The 21,323-nt window shown below is 37.8% G+C and overlaps 3 protein-coding genes across 3 annotated transcripts; 2 read left to right on the plus strand and 1 right to left on the minus strand.

Annotated features, from left to right (window-relative positions):
- Positions 1-57: 57 nt before the first annotated feature.
- On the minus strand, positions 58-9,382 carry LOC137935891 (uncharacterized). Its single transcript, XM_068780290.1, has 4 exons — positions 9,369-9,382; positions 9,060-9,264; positions 2,062-2,408; positions 58-1,948 (listed from the first exon to the last, which is right to left on the minus strand). Exons 2-4 carry the CDS (start codon positions 9,244-9,246, stop codon positions 65-67), a joined length of 2,418 nt encoding a protein of 805 aa, XP_068636391.1. The 5' UTR covers positions 9,247-9,264; positions 9,369-9,382; the 3' UTR covers positions 58-64.
- A 1,150-nt stretch (positions 9,383-10,532) lies between these two features.
- On the plus strand, positions 10,533-19,474 carry LOC137936208 (putative elongation factor TypA-like SVR3, chloroplastic). The gene is made up of 14 exons (XM_068780776.1): positions 10,533-10,814; positions 10,904-11,016; positions 12,557-12,760; positions 13,390-13,566; positions 13,708-13,860; positions 14,739-14,828; positions 15,412-15,549; positions 15,665-15,781; positions 15,893-16,044; positions 16,124-16,208; positions 16,726-16,820; positions 17,035-17,200; positions 17,348-17,543; positions 18,980-19,474. Exons 1-14 carry the CDS (start codon positions 10,583-10,585, stop codon positions 19,108-19,110), a joined length of 2,049 nt encoding a protein of 682 aa, XP_068636877.1. The 5' UTR covers positions 10,533-10,582; the 3' UTR covers positions 19,111-19,474.
- Positions 19,475-20,262: 788 nt separating this feature from the next.
- Positions 20,263-21,270, plus strand: LOC137937858 (uncharacterized). The gene is made up of 2 exons (XM_068783039.1): positions 20,263-20,539; positions 20,897-21,270. The coding sequence occupies exons 1-2, from the start codon at positions 20,302-20,304 to the stop codon at positions 21,139-21,141; spliced, it is 483 nt and encodes a 160-aa protein (XP_068639140.1). The 5' UTR covers positions 20,263-20,301; the 3' UTR covers positions 21,142-21,270.
- Positions 21,271-21,323: the final 53 nt, after the last annotated feature.

The following is a 21,323-nucleotide window of genomic DNA, read 5'->3' on the forward strand; positions in this document are numbered from 1 at the left end:
GATTTTTTTATCGTGCAACATAGCACACTTTCTGAGGGATGAAAAGCACTCTTTATTTCCTCCGTCATATGAGGCTGGGAAATGACTCCACATCGTGGCCATTTGATTCTTTATTGTCGGATGGCATGTTTTCCGTGTCGATAAGCAGCTCTGCACCCACACCCAGGATATGAACGTCACTGGATGGATCAGCTAACGAGGCATCTTTATCTTCACATCCAGAAGTTTGTACCTCCGTTACCCCTGTTAACATAGTATCGCATAGAAGGGCTTCAAGAGGTAAATGAGGGGTCCAATCATCACCCCTAACAAATTTAACTTCCAAAGAAAATGATTCCCGGTTGGAGGTTAGTCCTTGGTCGCTCCCAGTTTCAGTAGGCTCCCTATTCTGAACTGCGTTTTGACAACATACAACTGCCATTGGACTACTTAACTTCCCCCTATCTTCAAAATCCTGGGATCCAGAAGAATGCAATTTCCCACTCTCAGCAGTATGCTGGGTTTCATTGATACCTGACTTTAGATCAGTCGTGCTGGTCTCATGCAATAACACTGTAGGGCGGACAGTTTGTGTGTCAGGTGCAACAAAACTTGGGAGGTTACTCTCCACTCCATTTTCACAAGGAACATCATCATCTATTACCATACTTGTATCAGATTGGTCCATGGTGTCATGCTCTGTCCACCACTCGAGGGTGGTAACTTCTTCCAAACAATTAACCTGGGTATTTTCTTGGCCTTTAAAATCACGATCTTCTTGGAAGTCATCAGACGTTAGCAACTTTGTAGTATCCTTCATGTGTAGAGAGGCAGGACCTGGAACTTTGGTATCTTTCACTTCGTCTACAGCAGAAGGCAATCCAAATTCCAGATTGCCATGAGTATCTTGATTTGGTGAAGGATGAAGTTTGTGAGACTCAATAGAAGCTGAAATTATGAATGCCGAAAGGGCTGAAGCTAATGCATCGTCAATGGAGATTGCCGGCTTCTCCATGGGAGGGTCTTCCCCTACCAACTCAGATAACTCATCACCACTTTGACTTTCGTCATCATTTGAAAACTCAGGAGCAGTAATTACCAGAGTGGGGCACAAATGGGGACTAGATATTGCAGCAGCATCCTCCAAATGTGCTTCTAAATTGTTTACAAGCACCAATTTATCCTGCAAAGATGACTTTAAATCTTTCACAGAGTCGATGCTACTAGCTTCATTAGTATCCTTTTGTATAGAGTTGGTCTCAGACTCTTCACAAGAAAATTCAGGCGCTACAATCCTTGATGAAATGAATGAAGTTGAAGATAGGGTGTTTCTCATAGCAAGTGCATCCAGTCGTTGCTCCAATTGTTGGAACCTTGTTTCCGTGCTACTCAGGAGCTTCAGCATATTTTCTTCAAACCTTGAACAGAAAGCTTCTATCCTGCCTATACGTGAATCCAGCTGATTCAGCACTCTCTCCAGACTACTAGATACCAAAGTTTCTTCTTTTGAAACAGACTCAAGTGTCTGTTTGCCACATGCAACATTCATCGGTTCTTCTCTTTCAACAGCAACATCAAGAGTTCTCTCTACCTGTAAACCTGTGGTTTTGGAGTTATGCTCTTGTTGCATTGTGTTTCCTGTTCTACAATGAGTTGGTTTGGTCATATCCATTCCACCTTGGAGACCATATCTCAATAAGATGTCAGAAGTATTTCTATCGTGTGTTCTGCCAGTCTCTGATTTAGATAATTGCAGAAGACTTGGAACAAGCAATGTCAGTAACGAACTCCCAGCTGAGCTTTCTGTGGAGCCTAACTGAGGGCTGGAATTGCCAGATTCGGTAGGATCAGCAAATATGTAGATGTTATCAATATGCACACAACCCTTGCTGTGAAGAGATAGAAATCGCAGGGTAATCGAGACACAGGGACTAGCATCAGTGATTTCTGCTGTTGCCTCATAAAAATCCTGAAATTTTCTCTCATTAGAATACAAGTATCGCAAGAAGTACTCTGCAAAAAAATAAAATAAAAATCAAAAGAACTCTTCTAATCTTAAGATGAGGCAGCAATGAAGGGTACCTGATTAGCTCTGCTAATGTTCTCATCTATTTCTTCCAAAATAGAATTTCCAGAATTGCAGCTTGAAGAAGATTCAGGATTCTTCACTTCAACCCATCCATCTTCCTCAGAGGAACTGCTGATATTTTCAGTTTTATCTTTAACTTCTGAGCTCTCAGCATGACGAGAAGGATCTTCCCTTGTATCACCAACATTGAGCAACTTTTCTTCTTTTGCTGCAACCCCACAACGCACAGTGCAGAGATACTCATTGCAGCTTTGCTTGCAAGGTAAATAGTAGATCTCATAAATTCGAGCTGTGCTCTTCACATAAACCTGGTGAACCTCATGTTCTTGCCCGAAAGTTACTGCAACACAAACACTAAATCACTTCAAAAGATAAAGGAAGTGACTGATACTAGAAACTCAGACAGCCACAAAACATCAAAGCAAATCTACAGCTATAGTTAATGCAATCATCTTATCAATCAGGATTTTATGATCAAACACAAAAAATTAACCAACATGAAACTACAATCATTAGAATCAAAATGCCAAAGCATGAATTTCACGAACCAAATAAGATAAAAAATAGAAGAGACTATTTTCAGGATCCACTATGACCATTTTGGTGCTTAAATCTACCGGGCAAGAAGTACAACTGGTGACACCATCCCAAACGTCATGTCTATTGTGATTGATTTAGCTTATCAGATAAATTGAGTACTCATCAATATGTTCATCAGTGCTTGGTCATTATTCTTTCTTTTTTTTAAATTAAAGAACATAAATTTTCTCTGACATACAGGAAAGTGATAAACTACTCAATGAAACCCTGAAGATATCATATTTTTTTGCAAAGTCTATCACTGGCCACTTTAGATGGATACGATAAATGGTTAATTAAGTCTTATTTTTCCGGAGATTGTTGATTACAAAATGGAAAATAAAATTAAAATCATGAACTTAAGCCAAGGACCAAAGAAAAAATTTCCAAAAGATTCCGTTAGCTCCAAATGCCTGTAGCTCCATTTGCAGGACCATCAACCAGGAGTTTGATTCCTAGAGAATGTGGAAGAAGCTTGAGAAATAGCAAAGAAGAAGAGACAGAGAGAGAGGAGGAAGAAGGAGAAAGGAAGAAAAGGCAAGAGAGAGATAGAAAGAGATGTGAAACAAGCACACGTTAGGGCTGAAACTCCAGCCCTCTCTATTTAATAAACTCACTTAAGTGACAGTCAGATAAATTATAATAATGCCTCTCATTAGATAAAATTCAATAACTCCCCAAACAATTATCAAAATAACCTGAAACTTGAAATATAGACTCCTATCATATTGACCAACTATTGCAACACTTAGAGGGACACAAAATAGAAAATGACCGAAATACCCTTTTTCATGTACTTCACAATTTCAACACAGCTAATCTCTTATAAAGTTAATAAAGTTCCAATCTCTACCTGAGGTTAAATCCCTTGTCCTCTGCTAATCTGAGAATCATATTAACGGCAAAAGGGGCACTGAAATGGTGTGGAAAAACTTCTAACAGTTCCTACAAGTCCCCTAAATAAATAATGCCGAATTGACCAAAATGTGAATGTTGGTTCGGGTTGAACCCGGTTCCATCCCAAAATGACTAGCCACTTAGGAGTCCTACTGCTCAACTTTATAACTCATCAACTTTTCTCTTTATTTTTCAATGTAAAACTTTTCCCCACTCAAAACTCCCCTTCGCATTCAGGCTTACACATAACGGGCTAAAGACGTAGGCACAAACCCTCTAATGGGGCACACAGACTCCTCCATGGAACCCACAACACAAACTCCTACTTTATGGAGCCCAAAATACACAAATAACCTAGGGAGCACAAATTGAATTTTTGAGCCCACACACATCATGTGCTCCGATACCATGTCGGTTTTTTGGTTAAGTCCAATCCCATCCGAAAATGACTACCCACTTAGCAGACCTATAGCTCAACCTTATAAGCTATTAACTTTTCTTCTCATTTTTCAATGTGGGACTTTTTCCCACTCAACTTGAAAGCATTTCTTTGACAGCTCAACCACATTCACGAACACCCCAATTTGGTAAAGTTTTTGGCCATATCAGCTTAAGTAGGCTAATTAAGAAGATTGGGGTAAGGATGGTCATATTCCCTATCAAAGGCGATTGAGAAGAGTTAATGAAATGCTAGACAGATTCAATCTCCAGATGTTTTCCATGTTCAATAGAATGATAACCTTTACATGGCCATCAACAAACAAGTTTATTAATTATATGCCCAGGTACGTTTCTACAAGTATTTACAATGTTTAATATATTTTATAGGTTCTTCACAATGTTTGTATGTCCTTATACATTAACTTCTAGAGCTTTTATACCTCATTTATCCATTTATTTACCATGTTACCTGCATTTCCAAAAGAAATTGGGTAAAAAATTGGGTAGTCAAACATCTCTTACCCATTGCAGCTAAAATGGGTTACAGAATGGGTATTAGATAATCAAGATGGGCAACAAGATAATCCTCACTAATTTCAACTTGTACCAATTCATAGCCTATGGAACTCTCCAGAGACACTCAATTTACAGGTTTAAAGAAAATATGCGGAAGCTCCTCAATTGCACGGAAACAAGGTTAAAACAATTGGAGCAACGACTGGATGAACTAGCTAGAGAAACACCCCAACTTCAGCTTCATTCATTTCATCAAGAATTGTAGTGCCTGAATTTTCTTGTGAAGAATCTAAAACCAACTCCATATAGCAATGACTCTGTGAAAGATTTCAAGTCATCTTTGTAGGATAACTTGGTGCTTGTAAAGGATAATCATGCAATATCTACTCTCCATTTGTCCCCCATTCTGTTAGTTACTGCTCTTGAGTTTTCAAATGATGATGAAAGTCAAAGAGGTGATGAGTTATTTGAGTTGGTAGGGGAGGACCCTCCTATGGAGAAGCCAGCAATCTCCATTGATGATGCATTATCTTCAACCCTATCGGCATTCTTAACTACAGCTTCTATGGAGTCTCACACACTTCATCCTACTCCAAATCTAGATGCTCATGGCAATGTGGAATTTGGATTGCCTTCTGCTGCAGATGAACTGAAAGATACAAAGATCTAGGTCTTGCCTCTCTACACATGAAGGGCATTACAAATTTTTTAACATTTGATGACTTCCTAGAAGATCGTGATTTGAAAGGCCAATAAAAAAACTCAAGCTAATTGTTTGGAAGAAGTTTCAATGCTTGAGGTGTGGACAAAGAATGGCAACACGGACAAGTCTAGCACAACGGTCACAACAAATGATAAGGCTCTCAGTGAAAGTGGAGTAAAGAGTTACCTTCCAAGATGCACATGGCTGGTCTAAGATCAGATTCCAATGAAACCTAGGACACTGAAGAGAAGGGGAAATTACATTCTACAGGATCTCAGGAATTTGAAGAGATGGGAAAGTTTATTAATTATATGCTCAGGTACATTTTTAAAAGTGTTTATGGTTTTTAATATAATTTAGGTTTTTCATAATGTTTTTATGATCCTATAATTATCTTTTAGATCTTTTATCCTATAATTATCTTTTTGATCTTTTAGATCTTCATCTTGTCCATTTATTACCGTTTTACCAACTCATCCATGGAAATTGGGTAAACAAAATTGGTGATCAAACATCTCTTACCCATTGTGGCTTAAATGGATTACAGAACGGGCATCAGATAATCAAGTACAGAATAATCCTTAGTCAATCCAACTTGTACAAATTTACAGCCATATGGAACTCTCAAAAGAAAACCCAAACTGAGAATACCCCATCAAGTACTTCTAGGCTGATTTGGAGAGGGATCCCATTGCTTACATTGTTTATTTTCCTCTATTTAATTAAGGACCAAGCATATGAAATAGTTTCTCATTGTTTATTTTCTTAAAAAAAATGAAATACACAAAAAGGTCATTAAAAGGCGATTGTACAACAGCATGTGTGCTCGAAGATTAACTAACAAAAGTCTTTAGCAAAGCTTTAGCTTTCCATAACTAGGTTATGTCTGTTCCAAGCTGGGCAGCCATGATCCAGCTTGAAGAGATTGGCAAAATTATTAAAGATGTCTATCTTTTCTTTATCTGCCTTAGTCCATAGTTACGTCTTCCTCTAATATGTTTTTTTTTTTAGTAACAAGCTCTTTTTGCAACTTCCCGATCTAGTAGATATAGCAAAACGAGGCCACGAGGAAAGTGCAGTCACTTATATTCTCTCTACGTTTCCCTCCTTGCTTTACTCTTTTTCGACGTTCTCTTTGTTTGTCTTCTTTTCCTTGTTCCTTTCTTCCATTCTCCTTTTCTTTTGTACCAATTCCCTTCCTTACTCTTTTAAACTTAGTGCTAATGTTTTCCTTATTCTTCATATGGCTACACCACAATGAAGAGGGAAAGTATTAAAAGCTCATGATAACTTACACATTTCCTCTTCAGTTATCATATTTAATCTGATATAATAGCATACCATTTTGGTTTGCCAAGAACCTTTTTTTTAAGTGTTTATTGGTATAAGGGTAGAGCCGGTTTTATCCCAAAATAACTAGCCACTTAGGAGGCTTATTACTCAGTCTTATAATCTAATCACTTTTCTTAACACTTCTCAATTTGGGACTTTTTCCCACTTAACATCCCGCTTCATGTCTAAGCCTACACATAGCAGGCCTAAGACATGGCCACAAACTCCCAATAGAGAATATAAAACAAAGACTCTATTATGACCTCAATAATAGGCTGAGTCATGCAGAGGCGCAGTGACTGAGCCAATTAGTATTAAGTTAATTTTTTTATTTAATTTACTTTTACTTCATTTTTATTTCAATTGAAAAGTCAATATGCCGCAAGGGCATTAATGTAATATTTTATCCTGAACCTTGTTAACATCAACCCTACTTAAGGGGTGAAAGAAATGAGAAGGGGCAGGTATTGATTTAGAGTAAACAAGGGTTTTGAGTTCTCCTCAACGAGCTCAGGGGTGTGTTCTCCTTAAGAAACCTAGGGTTTTCAAGCTTCCCTTTGGCTTGATTCTTCTCTTTTCTTCTTTTTCCCTACAAATCGTTGTGTTAGATCTGGGATCGTAACAACTGGTATCAGAGCCAAGTTTCGATCCTGGGACCTGTGGGTTATGGACCCACCATGCTTCCGCTGCGCTACAACACACAGATCTCCACGTTATGAACCCCACAATACAAATAACATAGGAAGCACAGATTTGTCTTTGGCTCACGCACATATCCTGCTCTGATACCACTATAGGGTTGAGTGCGGTTCCACCCTAGAATGACTAGCCACCTTGGAGGCCTATTGCTCAACCTAATAACCTAAGCACTTTTCTTACAACTTCTCAATGAGGGACTGCTTCCCATTCAACAATTGGTTTTATTTCTAAGGGCTTAAAGAAATTAAGTTTGCCTAGAACCTCTATAATAGTTACTCTAACATCTTCATCTATGTGATGAAGAAGGATTTGTTCAAGTCTTACTCTAGAACCTAATGGCAAGAACAGAATTAAGGTCGAACCGCAATATCAGACATCAACCGAATGATCAATAATTGCCATTGATAATTTACTACAAACATCTAATTAAATAATCACTAGTTTACTTCTTTTGGAAACTTAAACAACTAAGAATCCATGGTACACTTTGAAGTCTATCCAAACATTTAGTGAGAACCATTTACCTAATTATTTTAACATTTTGCAATAGAGGGGCTTGAGGTCTTGTTGCTCTTAGACAGCATCTAAAAACAATAACATCTCTTTAAGTGACTAATAGTACAACACTCAACAACTATAAGGGAATAAGACAGTTCATTCAGCTCTTTCCATGAATGAATATCAGTAAAGGCTGAGCATCTATAATTAACTGATGCCAGTAAGCAATTTGCAAATGTAAGCAACTAGTAGAAGCAGCTGATCTACTGCAAATAGCATATTTGTTTCTATACAAGAAGTAGTGCTAGATGATAAGATGAGGTACGATTGATGAACCTTGATCCGGAAGAGATATTGGGTATCAATGTAATCTTAAACCAATCAGAAAGTGATGCATCACTTGGAGATGGAATTCGCTGAATAGCTTTATTTCTCAAACTATACGAAATATTCCACCAGCCAGACTTACTATACAATCTTTCCTCCAAACCTCCAAGAAGGAATGCCATTATAGAATGAATATAGTAATTCGGCTATGGCAGATGCCTCTCACCATATGAAAGAACTCTAGCATTTAGGTACACGTACAACACTTGGAGCCTGTAATATTGTCCTTTTTATACTGCCTTAATATGTAGAGCTGCCTCATTGATTATTTAATGATGTCGAAGGATCACTAACCACTTCACTTTTAGAGCGATAGAGTTCCATTCAAGAAAGTGCTTTCCCATAAAAAGGAGAAGTAATATTAGATGAAATACATCGACCAGTAATAAAATTCAAGCAAAGTGTTTCGTCTTGATAGAAAATCCTGTTAAACCCAAATTCTGGTAAAGTTTGACCTACAAACTGTCTCTATTTTCTAGAGCAAGAAGACAACTGCTGTAGAACATAATATCTACCATCTTGATATCCATCAACCTGAAAGTACTTTAGTCAGAAACTAATATGTTAAAACATATATAAGTTCATCAATACCACAAAACAAAATTTTGGAAGCGAACAGAAAGGGATGCAACAGAGCTCCTCTGAACAGGTAAGTCCAGCGCGTGAATCAGCGCCAAACCGCTCGTAGTAAAATACAAACAAAAGAAGCGTGATCGTTGGCTTTGTATAAATTACCTCTCCATTCAATAGAAATTAACACGGAAAAATACACTTCCTGGATTTCACAAACTACTGGAATTTAAACATATTTAACCAAGACATTCGGAAATCTTGCAAGAAGAACAGGGAGAAAAGAGAAAAACATAACATAGTTAAATCACATCAAGATCGAAGGACGATCGCAACAATCCCAGAGCAATCGCAAAATTTTCAAGTCACCTGTTATTTCGCAAGGGCCCGCATCCGGAGAAGGAGAATTTAACACAAGAAGATCTCCCGAAGGAACTACGGCGTCTTCTTCAATAGGAGACGTTGAAGATTCAAAAGAGACGGAGTTCTCAAGAGCTCCGTCTGCAACGATCCAGGTACTTGCTAGGTTCCACGAACTGTTCTCGTGTTCCTCCATCGACACAGAATGGCTCCGCTACAAGGAAAGTTAGAATCAGAGAGAACAAAGACGTAGAGAGTGTCCAGGATATGGGAAGTTAATTCGAAAAAGGAGATGGGTTACGAAAATTACAGTAGAACCTTGGAAGATATGAGTAAATAAAATCGTGCGTGAGGGGGCCACTGCTCTCGCTTCAACTCGACGCAGCGGAGTCGTGGGAAAATAAATCACCTTCACCTTCACGGCTCCAATTTAAATATCCCAAGGAAATGCCCTCCTTATTAACTTTTTTTTTATTTCAATTTTAGCAATTAAAAGATAAAAATAACCTTCGATTTCAAGCAATAGCAGAAAACTTTATTTTTTTAAGCATTTTTTGCCATAAATAACTATATTTTATATGAATAATTATATATTAAAATAAATATTTTTAAGTTTATTTTCTAACTATCAAGTTAATTCTCAATTTTTCATTAGAGGGAGATATCAATATTGAAATCATCAATGGTCAATGCATTGATGTAAATCGATATCTCTTAATGCATTGACGTAAATCGAGTTTTCCTTTTAATGCATTGACGTAAATCGAGTTTAGTTATTTAATTATACTATGATTTATTTTAAGTGTTAGATTATGGGTATAAATTGGAACAAAAGTAGTTTAATTGTATTTAGATTTTACTTATTTCCTTTATTATAAACAAATACTCATTTTACATCAAATTAGTCACATGTTTTTTTCTAGAAATTCAAGAATACCCTTATTTATACTTATAAAAATGTATTTTAAAGGGTAAGATATTAAAATACCCTTAAGTTTAAGAATAATATAAATATAAATAATAGATTATATGACCAATTTAAAGGCTAGTAGCTCGTTGATTAAAGACTAGTTTTTGGACTCCAAAGAGTCGTGCCAAATGCATGCCACCCATAATTTATCTACTAGCGCCTTCGGACCGCTTCTAAGCAAAATCCACCAAACCCAACCCACCCTTATCGTGTTATATTTGGAATGCCGTGCACCACTGTCCACGAAATAAAAAGAAGCCACACATGCAGAACGGCGGAAAGCGCAAGATGAAGGGCGTGCAGGGTTCGACACGTGGCCAATGTTAAGATACAGCATGCGGTAGCCCGCTCTGGGCATTTAATCCACGGTCAGAAATTTCGTTTAGAGCATCGCGCTCTGTGGTTGAAATTGTGGCAGTCCACAGAAAGTTGTACACCTCATCCTACCGTGCTTCCTGCTAAAACAAAACCAATAGAACTCCACTCGTTTCATTAGAAGCTCAGAGTCGCAACAGCCTCATTTGCCAAATCCGTTGCTCTTCGTCTCTCGCTCAGGAGAGCAATGGAAATGGCTATTGGTTTCAGCTGCTCTGTCAAGCCCTCCTGTCCTCTTACTCTAACTCGGGCAAACCCTAACTCTACGAAGAACAGTTCCTCACTTTGTCTCGCGAAAGAACTCCTCGGTCGCAGCGTTTCTTACTCCGCGGCCGTTAAAAGGCACTTGCATGCTCCTCTTGCTTCCAGACACTCGACAATCAAATGCTCTACCTCGGCGACGGAGGAGACTGCCGCAGGTATAACAAATGTGGTCACCTTGAATTCATTATCTGAATCGAGCTTTTTAACCGAAATAATTATAGCGGCCTAGCGGGTAACTTTGCAGTGGAAAAAAGGAGTCAGTCAAGGACGAGAAGAGATGTGCGCAATATAGCAATCGTAGCTCACGTGGATCACGGAAAAACTACTCTGGTGGATGGGATGCTGAAACAATCAAAGGTAGTGTGGGAGTATTTCATGACTGATTGAGTCTCCGTTTCTGGCAATTACTTCCATGGATGATCAATTGTATATTGCTTAGATAATTGTTGGCGTATTCATGGAGTCACATCTCTGGGCAAGTTTTCATCTAAGTTTCATGTTATCTTATATTGTCTTTGAGTATTTTAATTTCAAAATTGATTTTTGTGAGAGACAAAATCAGCTTTAGACAATAAAAGTGTCCTGGCATGTGTAATCATCTACAACGTCTTTTTTCTCATACGGCGTTGTACAAGCTGAGTGCATGTTTCTCGTGGATTTTCTCATCCTGGTTGTGACTCTTACTGGCAAACATTAAATTAAAAATTGCTCAATTGAAGTTTGTCCATCGTCTCTTTCTTTCAGCCTCTAAAATACGAGAAAATATGCATTTGTATTCCGTTCAATTCCAAAAAATCGACATTTTCGGTAGAGAGAGTAGGAAACTTTCTCTATGCTCATATTAGACAGGATTGCTCAGTTACTGATCATGTTAAAAGGTAACCACTTTCAGTTTAACAGTTCTGATGGTTCACTAACTTCTCTCTGTAGTAAGAGGATGAGTCTAAATACTCGAGATTAAGTATTTACTATTTTTGGCTCAAAATTTGAAACTTTAATAAATAGAAAGGAAAACATGAGACTGGTTACCTCTGCGGCCTTGGAGTCAAATAAGAAAAATGTGCTTTTGTGGATTCTCTCTCTCTCTCTGTCTCTCTCTCTATACAATGTTTAAACATTGACCCAAATGTCTGCATTTATTTTTTAATGGCAAAGGGCTATGTTGTATATCAGCTGGAGAATGTGCCTGGTCTGGATCAGATTCAAGTGAACCAACCCATGAAAAATCGGTCCAAACATGACTTGTGATGCCCAAAAGGGGTCTGAGACTGAGTCTGGCTCACTAAAAATGAATAACCATTCACTGGACGGGCATCTTGCCGGAAATGTTGAATTTTCATGGTTTGATATATCTAAAATTGCAACTATTGATTTAAACTAAAGTTGACATTTTTTCTTCACTCTTTTTTCCGCCAAGCTTCAATACCGTATCCAGGTGTAAAAATAATTTTGTTTCCTAAAACCTCTGTTTAAAAGTACTTGGACTGAATCGGATCTAGACTTGGCCCTGCTCCATGTGGACTAGAGCATATGCCTTCAAGATCTGAATCCAGCACATTATATGTAATCAAGACAAAGAGCTTGGTATAAGTGGTTCTGGCATAAGTGTAGCACCTAATATTATTTAAGTTCTTGCTCTTGCCCAAAACTTTGGTGCATATGGGATATATATGTTGGTGGGTAAAAAACTTCAGCAGTCTACATTTGCTCATGTGTTTCAGGTTTCAGGTTAGTTGTCTGAGAGAATTGTTGTGTGGAAGAATTGCACCACATTTGCTTGGGATATGACAATGTTTTATACTTATTAATTTGGAAGAGACCTCCTAATCTTGGCTAGTCATTTTGGAAGGAAAAAACTTAACTTTAACAAGATAATTATTGGTTGTACTCTTTGCAGGTGTTTCGTGACAACCAGTTTGTTCAAGAGAGGATAATGGATTCAAATGATCTAGAGCGAGAAAGGGGGATTACCATACTTAGCAAGAATACATCGATTAGATTCAAGGATACAAAGATCAATATTATTGATACTCCAGGGCATTCTGACTTTGGGGGCGAGGTCGAGCGCATTCTTAACATGGTCGAGGGTGTTCTTCTTGTGGTAATTTCAGAGTTTTGAGATTCTTGTTTTTGGATATACAAGATTCCCCTCATTGTTAAAAACACAAACCTTAATTTTCCTATTTATTTTATTTGTTCTTCTCTCCCTTTATAAGCACCTCACAAAAAACTGCTATTCATTTGTCCTTCTATTCATTTACCTTGCGGATTCAATATAGACATGTTTTCCCAAATTAGGCACTCTTGATGGAATTCAATAAGTTTAAAAAGGCATTGAATAGGACAACCAAGAAATGGCAGTTTGTCTTAGTTATTGATAATGAATGTTTACATTACTAAAAATTCTAACAATAAAGTCTCCTAAACCCTGGAAAATTGGAGACTTGATAGAAAATCATGTCAATGGAAGTGCAGGAGTACATTCCCACAAAAAGAGATATGTAAGGGTTCAATAATTGAATATCTAGTCCTTTCATTAATTATTTTCATATTCCCTGCGCACCGTGACAAGTTGTGCTATTTTCTCCCGAGCAACTTGGTTTGAAAATCTCTCCAGAAATAAGTTTTTAATTATGAGTTTCTTGACAAGCTATACTGTTAGGTACTGTAAGTGTCAGTTTGCAATGATAAGTAATTTGCTGACCAATTGCAGTTGTGCTTTATTTTTAGGTAGATTCTGTGGAGGGGCCAATGCCACAAACCAGATTTGTACTTAAAAAGGCCCTAGAATTTGGACATGCAGTTGTAGTTGTTGTAAATAAGATTGACCGACCATCTGCTCGCCCAGACTATGTGATCAATTCTACCTTTGAACTCTTCATTGAACTAAATGCTACAGATGAACAGGTCTATCTACCTCTTTGTTGTAGTTATTTATGATTTCACAGGCTTAATCTTTCGGACACTGATTCTTTTGTAGGATTTGTATAATTTGAAGAAAGTATAACTTACAGTAATCTCCGTGTCTTTTTTTCTCTTTATCTGCAGTGTGATTTTCAAGTAATCTATGCAAGTGGTATCATGGGGAAGGCTGGCTTGTCTTCTGACAATTTGGCAGATGATCTTGGACCTCTTTTTGAAGCAATTGTTAGATGCATACCAGGACCTACTATTGATAAAGATGGTCCACTGCAGATGCTTGTAAGTGGTTTGTTCTTAATAAAGATACATATGAATAGGCATAAATCCTGGCCCTCTTCTTCCTCTTGTTTTTTTTTTTTTCTTTTTTGGTTTTCGAAAACTTTCCGATCTTGTTTGATGCACCTCTCTGTTAGTAGTTATATTGCCTTTGGGACAATAATATCCTGTCTGTAGCATGTATTATTTGATGACACAGGTAATATGTATTTTCTGTATGAATATCTGCTGGAGCAGTTCTCCTCTCTTAGTATGAAAAACTTAAATTGTGTGGATGGCCTGAAAGTGTAAAAGGGAGTCCCTAGAAGTTCAAGCAAGTGTTTACATCATTACCACTTTTCCACTAATTTCACGGTTTGCTCTTTGGATCTCTGCGGGCTGTAGAAAAGGTTTTTTTGGGACAATTTAATTCTGTCTTTCTATGTAAGAAAATATATAGAGCAGCTTGTATCTGAGTCCTGTCTTTCTTTTTTTTTTTTTTTGCATAATACTTTAATAATGACACGATATGCAAGTCTTACGAGGGTTATTTTTCATAAATTATCTCCCTAAGCACTGAATTATAGCCCTATAAAAATATCTGAAAATGAAAGAGTGAGCAACTGTTTGAAGAAATCAAAAACTTGTTCTTAAGTAGGGACGTATTGTTATACCTTAAGACAGAGTCATGAGTCATGATTTTGACTTTTGGTCTGCCACTAGTCAAAATTATCTCGTCTTGTATGCTGCTGTTTAATATCTTCCTCATGTTGATTTTTTCTGTTTTTCTACTCTCTAAGATATTGTTTTCATAATTTTTACTTATATTAGTGATTCCTGTTTTTCTACAATCTAAATATATCGTTTTCAGTTATAGATTAGTGACTCCTACCAATTTTCAGGTAACAAATCTTGAGTATGATGAGCATAAAGGACGAATAGCTATTGGGCGCTTGCATGCTGGGGAGTTGCAAAAAGGCATGGATGTCAAGGTGGGGAGCTGCATTTACCTGATTTATAATGTCTGAGTCAGCATATTGTTTTGCTTAACTATAATAGTTACTGAGCTTAAGTGATTGACTAGGGACAAAAACTCAAATTAGGGTAATCAGAACCATTGGACGATGTGTAGTTGTTAGTTGCCTTATCAGAACATTGACTATATGCCTACTTATTCTGCTTTCTACTAGTATTATCCGTTGTTCCTTTGGTGTCTCCATCTAGTTTTCAGCTGTAGCAGTTCTTGTAAGATTATAATTCTTCCTGTGATTGCATCAATATTTGCATGGCTTGAGAAATTGCAGATCAAAATCTTTACATCTCGCAAAGAAAAAAAAGTTCCGTAAATTTTTTTGTGAACTTGGTGAGTTGTTGATGAAATGTAAATTTATTTCATTTTCACTTTTAAAGTAAAAAAAGGTGTCATGGCTCTTTTTGTGCTTTGGACTCGTAGTGACTAGTTTTATACACAAATGGCAATACCAAAAATTTTAGTCCTATGCTGGAGATTTCTTCTACCAAGAAAGGATCAAGTATTCACACGGTAATAATTCTATGCCAATTTCATGTCTTTAGGTTTGCAATTCAGACGAATCATCATGCAGGTATGCTAAAGTCAGCGAACTTTTTGTGTATGAGAACTTCTCCCGGGCACCTGTCCAGTCTGTTGAAGCCGGTGATATATGTGCTGTTTGTGGTATCAGTGATATTCAGGTCAGCATACTTTCTAATTTCCTTTAACCCTAAAGCATCAAGTAATAGCGCAGGTAGCAAGGTATCTGGGACGGGTTAATCTTTCTTTTAGAACTAAGTACTTGCTTTTGTTCAGATTGGGGAGACAATTGCTGATAAAGTTTTTGGGAAGCCATTACCTACTATTAAGGTGGAGGAACCAACTGTCAAAATGTCTTTCTCTATCAATACTTCACCTTTTGTTGGTCGAGAGGTATGTTGTCAATCAAGGAGAAAATTTCTCCCGCCACCTTCTATGTGTCTCTTGCACTCTCTCTTCCTTTCAAGTCTTGTGGATGATGATTCCATTTGCTCTCTCTTTCAGGGGAAATATGTGACTAGTCGAAACCTACGAGATCGGCTTTACAGGGAGCTTGAGAGGAATTTAGCAATGAAGGTTGATGATGGTGAAACTGCTGATACCTTCATTGTTAGTGGCAGGGGCACTCTACATATTACCATATTAATAGAAAACATGTAAGGATGTTTTTTGCTGTATTATTTTTTTGTTCTTTGTCTGCTCTTAGTTCTCTAATGTTGCTTCAACTTTTTCTAGGCGAAGAGAAGGATATGAATTTATGGTAGGGCCACCGAAGGTTATAAACAAGAAAGTAAATGACAAGGTCTTAGAGCCATTTGAGGTAATAGTTCAGTTAGGATTAACTGGCTTTCTCATTTATATTGCTTCCAGAGAATGACTTCCTCTTATGTGTGTTTGTGCCAACTGGAAAGTGTAGGAAAAAAATGCCATGAGAAAATTTTTCTGTTGAGCAAAATTTTCTTCATTTGTGCCATTTTTGGTGACAGAAAATTTTTCTGCTGCACCAAAGTGGGTCTTGATCACTTGCCTCTTATTTTAAACTTATTTTTCATTATTTGTAAAAAAATTATTCTAGTCTAAACTCAAACACCATAAGATTTCTCGTTAATTCCCGTTGTGGCACAAACACTGGAAAATTGGCCAAAAGGAAAGTTTTCCAATCAGAAAATTAGTCAAAGGGAAAATAACTTTTCCATCATTTTGTTTTACTATGGCGGCAAAAACAGTCCCCTAGTATTTTTAGTAAGGAGGTATATGCAAAAAAATTGATCTCAGAATTGTATCAACCATTTCTTCATTTTCTTAAGCCAAATGGCCTCTTATCTGTATTTGTCCAGGTTGCTACTGTAGAGGTGCCGGAAGTGTACATGGGTCCTGTAGTTGAGCTTCTTGGAAAAAGGCGTGGGCAAATGTTTGATATGCAAGGAGTTGGGTCTGTAGTATACCTTTGATTTAGCATAACTCATTATGATCTGATACTGTGAGGGTTATGGAATCATGTTGTAGAAGTTTTGTTAATAGTGGTGATGCTACTGTGTGAAAGAAACTAAGTTGATTTAAATGAGTCCAATGGCTATTCCCAGAACCAGGGAAAGAAACAACTTCCTTTGCTTCACCTGTTAACGTAAAACTTCTGTTATATGCAGGTCAGAGGGTACAGCATTAGTCAAATATAAGATTCCAACTCGTGGCCTCCTCGGACTCCGAAATGCAATCCTAACTGCTTCTCGAGGCACAGCAGTTCTGAATACAGTATTTGATAGCTATGGACCTTGGGCGGGTGACATTAGCACCCGAGATCAGGGATCGTTGGTAATCCAACTAAATTTTAATCCTTGGCCCTTTGTTTGATTCCTCTTTCCAATGTTTGTGGATTGAACTTTTTTTCTTTTTCTCAAAGTTTCTACTCGAAATATGTTTGTTATTGGAACCAATTTGTGAGTGAAAGTTATGGTGCAGGTTGCTTTTGAGGGTGGAACTACTACTTCATATGCTCAAGCTAGTGCTCAGGAAAGAGGTCAGATGTTTGTGGGCCCCGGTGTAGAAGTTTATAAAGGTCAAATTGTAGGCATTCATCAGCGTCCTGGTGACTTGGCCCTTAATGTGTGCAAGAAAAAAGCTGCAACAAACATTCGATCAAACAAAGAGCAGACAGGTATGGTTCGAATAATAATACCAACTCTTGATAAGTTGATCATGGTTAGTTTCTGCAGTTCTATGTACGTTCAAATTAAAAATGGTAAGAACTTCTTTAAAAAAATATATACAAAAGGTGGTAACTGGAATCTAACTGTTATGTATACATAAACATAAATATGGTGACATTACCCTGACCTCAATGGTTTACCTTTTCAACCGGTATATATTCCTATAAGAGATGCTTCTATTGGTTGTGGATGGATATGGTTAAATCCAGCAAGAAGTTGTACAGAGATTCTCAAAATGCTAAACCTCTCACTTGCTGTTGGTTTAGCTATTGGCTTAAAGCTGAATCTATGTTTATCTTATATTTGAGAGCTCAAATATTACTACCATGGCAGGATATACATGTAGTTTTGTTTTCATTTTCTCTTTAATAAATGTTTGAGTTTTAAAATAAGCTGCTTAATCTGTCTTCACTTTTTGAAATAATTCTGGAAAATGACTTAATTCAGTAACTCAATCTTTACTGACAAAGAATCCTTTTTCTCTCTCTTTCAAATATTAACCTTAATTATTCAGGCACCCAGTATTTGTGCTGGCTTCATATATCACCCGAAAATCACTAACAAGGAATATATTGAAACTGAAACCTATGTATCTGAATATCTTATTCTTGGAAGAATAACCTTTTAGATATCTCAATCAAGCTTCATTCCCTCCCCCCCCAAAAGCCAGCATTCACCTAGTGAGCAGTGTCCTCGTTTACCAAGTAAATCACAGAAAAGATGCTCTTCTCAACCTGCCCCTGCCCCCCCCACCCCCCCCCCCCCAAAAGCCATCATTCACCTAGTGAGCAGTGTCCTCGTTTACCAAGTAAATCACAGAAAAGATGCTCTTCTCAACCTGCCCCCCCCCCCCCCCAAAAGCCATCATTCACCTAGTGAGCAGTGTCCTCGTTTACCAAGTAAATCACAGAAAAGATGCTCTTCTCAACCTGCCCCCCCCCCCCCCCCCCCCCCCCAAAAGCCAGCAATCACCTAGTGAGCAGGTTGAGAAGAGCATCTTTTCTGTGATTTACTTGGTAAACGAGGACACTGCTCATTAACATGGATCATTGCACTGGAAGAATCATGGGGAGAATATATGGCCTACACTGACTGGCCTTAAGTATTAGTAAACTTATTTCCAGAACCTCAGAAAAGCATTAACTACTTTTAGAGATTTCCCGTGGCTCTCAGATATGAAATTTCAATTGTTTGCATGCTACCTGGAACCAATTAAAATACAATGATGGAAATGCTAATAACCCATCTTCAAGTGGATAAGAACTGCTATATGTGCTTAATGAACTGTACTTCATTCTTGGTTACTGAAAGTGCATACTCAAAGATACTGTACCTTGTACTTTTGCAACAAGTAAAAGCAAATTTTGTGCTCCTCTTTCTGCAGTGATTCTTGACACACCATTGACATACAGTCTGGATGACTGCATTGAGTACATCCAGGAAGATGAATTGGTAGAAGTTACTCCCGAAAGCATTCGAATGTGCAAGAACCCAAAGCTAGCAAAGAAGAAATAGATTCGTCCAGCAGATAGTCATGCCAAGCCATCTTCATACAGGGCTTGATTGGTTGAAGCTACTCGTTAAAGCCTTGAAGCTTAAAAACCCTCTTTCCAGTTCCATGCTTATTTTATCGAGATCATTCAGACCTCCTCTCTTGAAATTTTTTAAATGCTGGAGCATACAATAAGGATACAAGTTTGAGAATGATAATTCTTGGGCTCATTTTCAGGTTTGTCTGCATAGGCAGTGACCTTGAGATGTATATACATACGGCTATACAAGCTCTTTTTGTTGTACCGTTTAGATTCTGATTTCAGGTGAAGCAACTCTTTTGTAATTTGTGCTACAGTGATAAAAATGGTCAACATTTAGTGGCATATTTCTTTCCTTCTGGTGCTGACTGGGAATTCTTTCTTTATTTCTTATGGGACAAATCAACCCAAAGAGAACTCTAGAAAAAAATCTGTAAGTCAGGAATTCCTAGGAGATGCGTGAAGCTTTAAGAAAGCTGTTGATAGAATTGCTTCTCTTGCCAATGTTGGGGAAACATGAAATGCAAATTCTCGATGTCAAGTTCAGTTCTTGAGCTCGCTCAAGCATCCAACTGTGGTAAAATGATCAAAATGGATTGTTTATCAGAACCTACTTTGGGCTTGCAAATTCTCTGTGGAAAGTGCCAAGCTTTGAGTGCTGTTTCAGCTAACTTCATTTACTAGTTTTTAGCAAAGTGATTCAAACCTTCCCAAAATTTGTCGAAAAAATCTATTCTGAAGGGTTAGTGTGAGGCGTGCAAATGTATCTCTCTATTCAAAGGCACTTTCAAGGCACAACAGAGGTTCTGAGCATGTGGTAGCTGCTCGTGTTTTTTCCACGAGCACAAGGCTGTTCTTCTTTAATCGGGATTTCATTCCCTGGATCTGTCCAACGAAAGCAAGAATGATTTGTTTTGTTTCAGGAAGAACAAGAGAGAGCAACGGAGCTACCACAGTGCCACCGGTTGGCAACGGAAAGACAAAACTTCGCTATTTAAAAAGACAAAAAAGCTCCTCCATAACAAAATATCCGGCGCGCTGTAACCGTCTCACAGGTCCAGGTGGACGATCCTTTATGGCGCTATGAACCGGAAGGGGCGGGCCAGAGTTTCTTTCCCTACTTAAAAATCCCCCACTTTATCTGCAACTCTGTAACGGTTCCCTTCGAGTGGTCATGCTGCGTCGATTCCTCCCTTCTCAGCTACTGCCGCTCTCTTACTTCGATGCTCATCATCATAATTCTCATCATGCACCCGGGTTAATATCTCCAACGCGAGCTGGAGAAAAAGAATCTCAGTTCGAGGTTGATCGAGAAAAGGCGCGAGAAGCTTTGCAAAAGCTGGATGAGCAGCTCCAAGCCATGTCTCAGAAACAAAGCACTCCTAAGAAAAGAGTCTCTCCTTATCCATTAGGTTATCTCCACTTTTTTATTTGAATCTTTTACTTTGGTTTTAGGAATCATGTTGCGCGGATCATTTAGTTTGAATTACTATGAAACAATGAACTTTCGCCTCTGAAATTACATAGTTAATGGAACACAAGGCACCTATATCGTCATTTATTAATATTTACTCTTTTCGCAATTTTCTTTGAGTTTACCAGTTCTATGTGCGAAATTTTAAATTGTGTTCTTTCTGTGTATCATGATCTTCTTCTTTTCTCTTTTACCACTTGACTGAAACTTAATTAGTGACTTCTCTTTGTCTGATGGCTCTTTTCCTTTGTATGATTTGTCCTGAACTGATGTAATTTGAAATTATTCAATTCAGAGTCTTATGTAGATAGAGACCGAATCACAGGAAGGGTGACTGAAGAAATGCCGGAAATCTCTGGTTCCTACCTTACCTATACTGCCGCAGTGCTTCTGCTCTTTACCTTTTTCTATAATCTAGTGTTTGTTTACTACATAAAACCTGCTATAGATGGCCCCGAGGAGGAGTCCCAATCTACAGAGAGCAGAGAACCTCTGAACCTAGCAATGCAGGCGGCGCCACCTTTGGCTGACCAAAACTGATATTGTTTTCTCGTTCCAATAGCTTACTGATGTCAATTTTCTTTCTGGATATGGCAATTGAGGGGCGGCCAGTCTCTTGTTAGAATTTGTTATTAAACGAATATATTTATTTATTTCTTCTCTATTTTATTAAGATTTCAGTCTATATTATAAACTTTTTACGGTTCATGCCTTATATATTG

Source organism: Aristolochia californica, unplaced genomic scaffold, assembly GCF_029961685.1.
Source record: "Aristolochia californica isolate CCGP_79_NKW_82.1479 unplaced genomic scaffold, dmAriCali1.0.hap1 SCAF_7, whole genome shotgun sequence".
NCBI classification, from domain to species: Eukaryota; Viridiplantae; Streptophyta; class Magnoliopsida; order Piperales; family Aristolochiaceae; genus Aristolochia; species Aristolochia californica.

Bases quoted from the DNA above. Each gene is read 5' to 3' on its own strand.
- LOC137935891 (XM_068780290.1), bottom strand. From the start codon at position 9,246: ATGGAGGAACACGAGAACAGTTCGTGGAACCTAGCAAGTACCTGGATC. The intron at 2,409-9,059 runs GTGACTTGAAAA...TTTGTGTTGCAG, and splicing joins GGGCCCTTGCGAAATAACAG to TAACTTTCGGGCAAGAACAT. The intron at 1,949-2,061 runs GTACCCTTCATT...AGAAAATTTCAG, and splicing joins ACATTAGCAGAGCTAATCAG to GATTTTTATGAGGCAACAGC.
- LOC137937858 (XM_068783039.1), top strand. From the start codon at position 20,302: ATGCTGCGTCGATTCCTCCCTTCTCAGCTACTGCCGCTCTCTTACTTC. The intron at 20,540-20,896 runs GTTATCTCCACT...TATTCAATTCAG, and splicing joins AGTCTCTCCTTATCCATTAG to AGTCTTATGTAGATAGAGAC.
- LOC137936208 (XM_068780776.1), top strand. From the start codon at position 10,583: ATGGAAATGGCTATTGGTTTCAGCTGCTCTGTCAAGCCCTCCTGTCCT. The intron at 10,815-10,903 runs GTATAACAAATG...GTAACTTTGCAG, and splicing joins GACGGAGGAGACTGCCGCAG to TGGAAAAAAGGAGTCAGTCA. The intron at 14,829-15,411 runs GTGGGGAGCTGC...TCATGTCTTTAG, and splicing joins AAAAAGGCATGGATGTCAAG to GTTTGCAATTCAGACGAATC.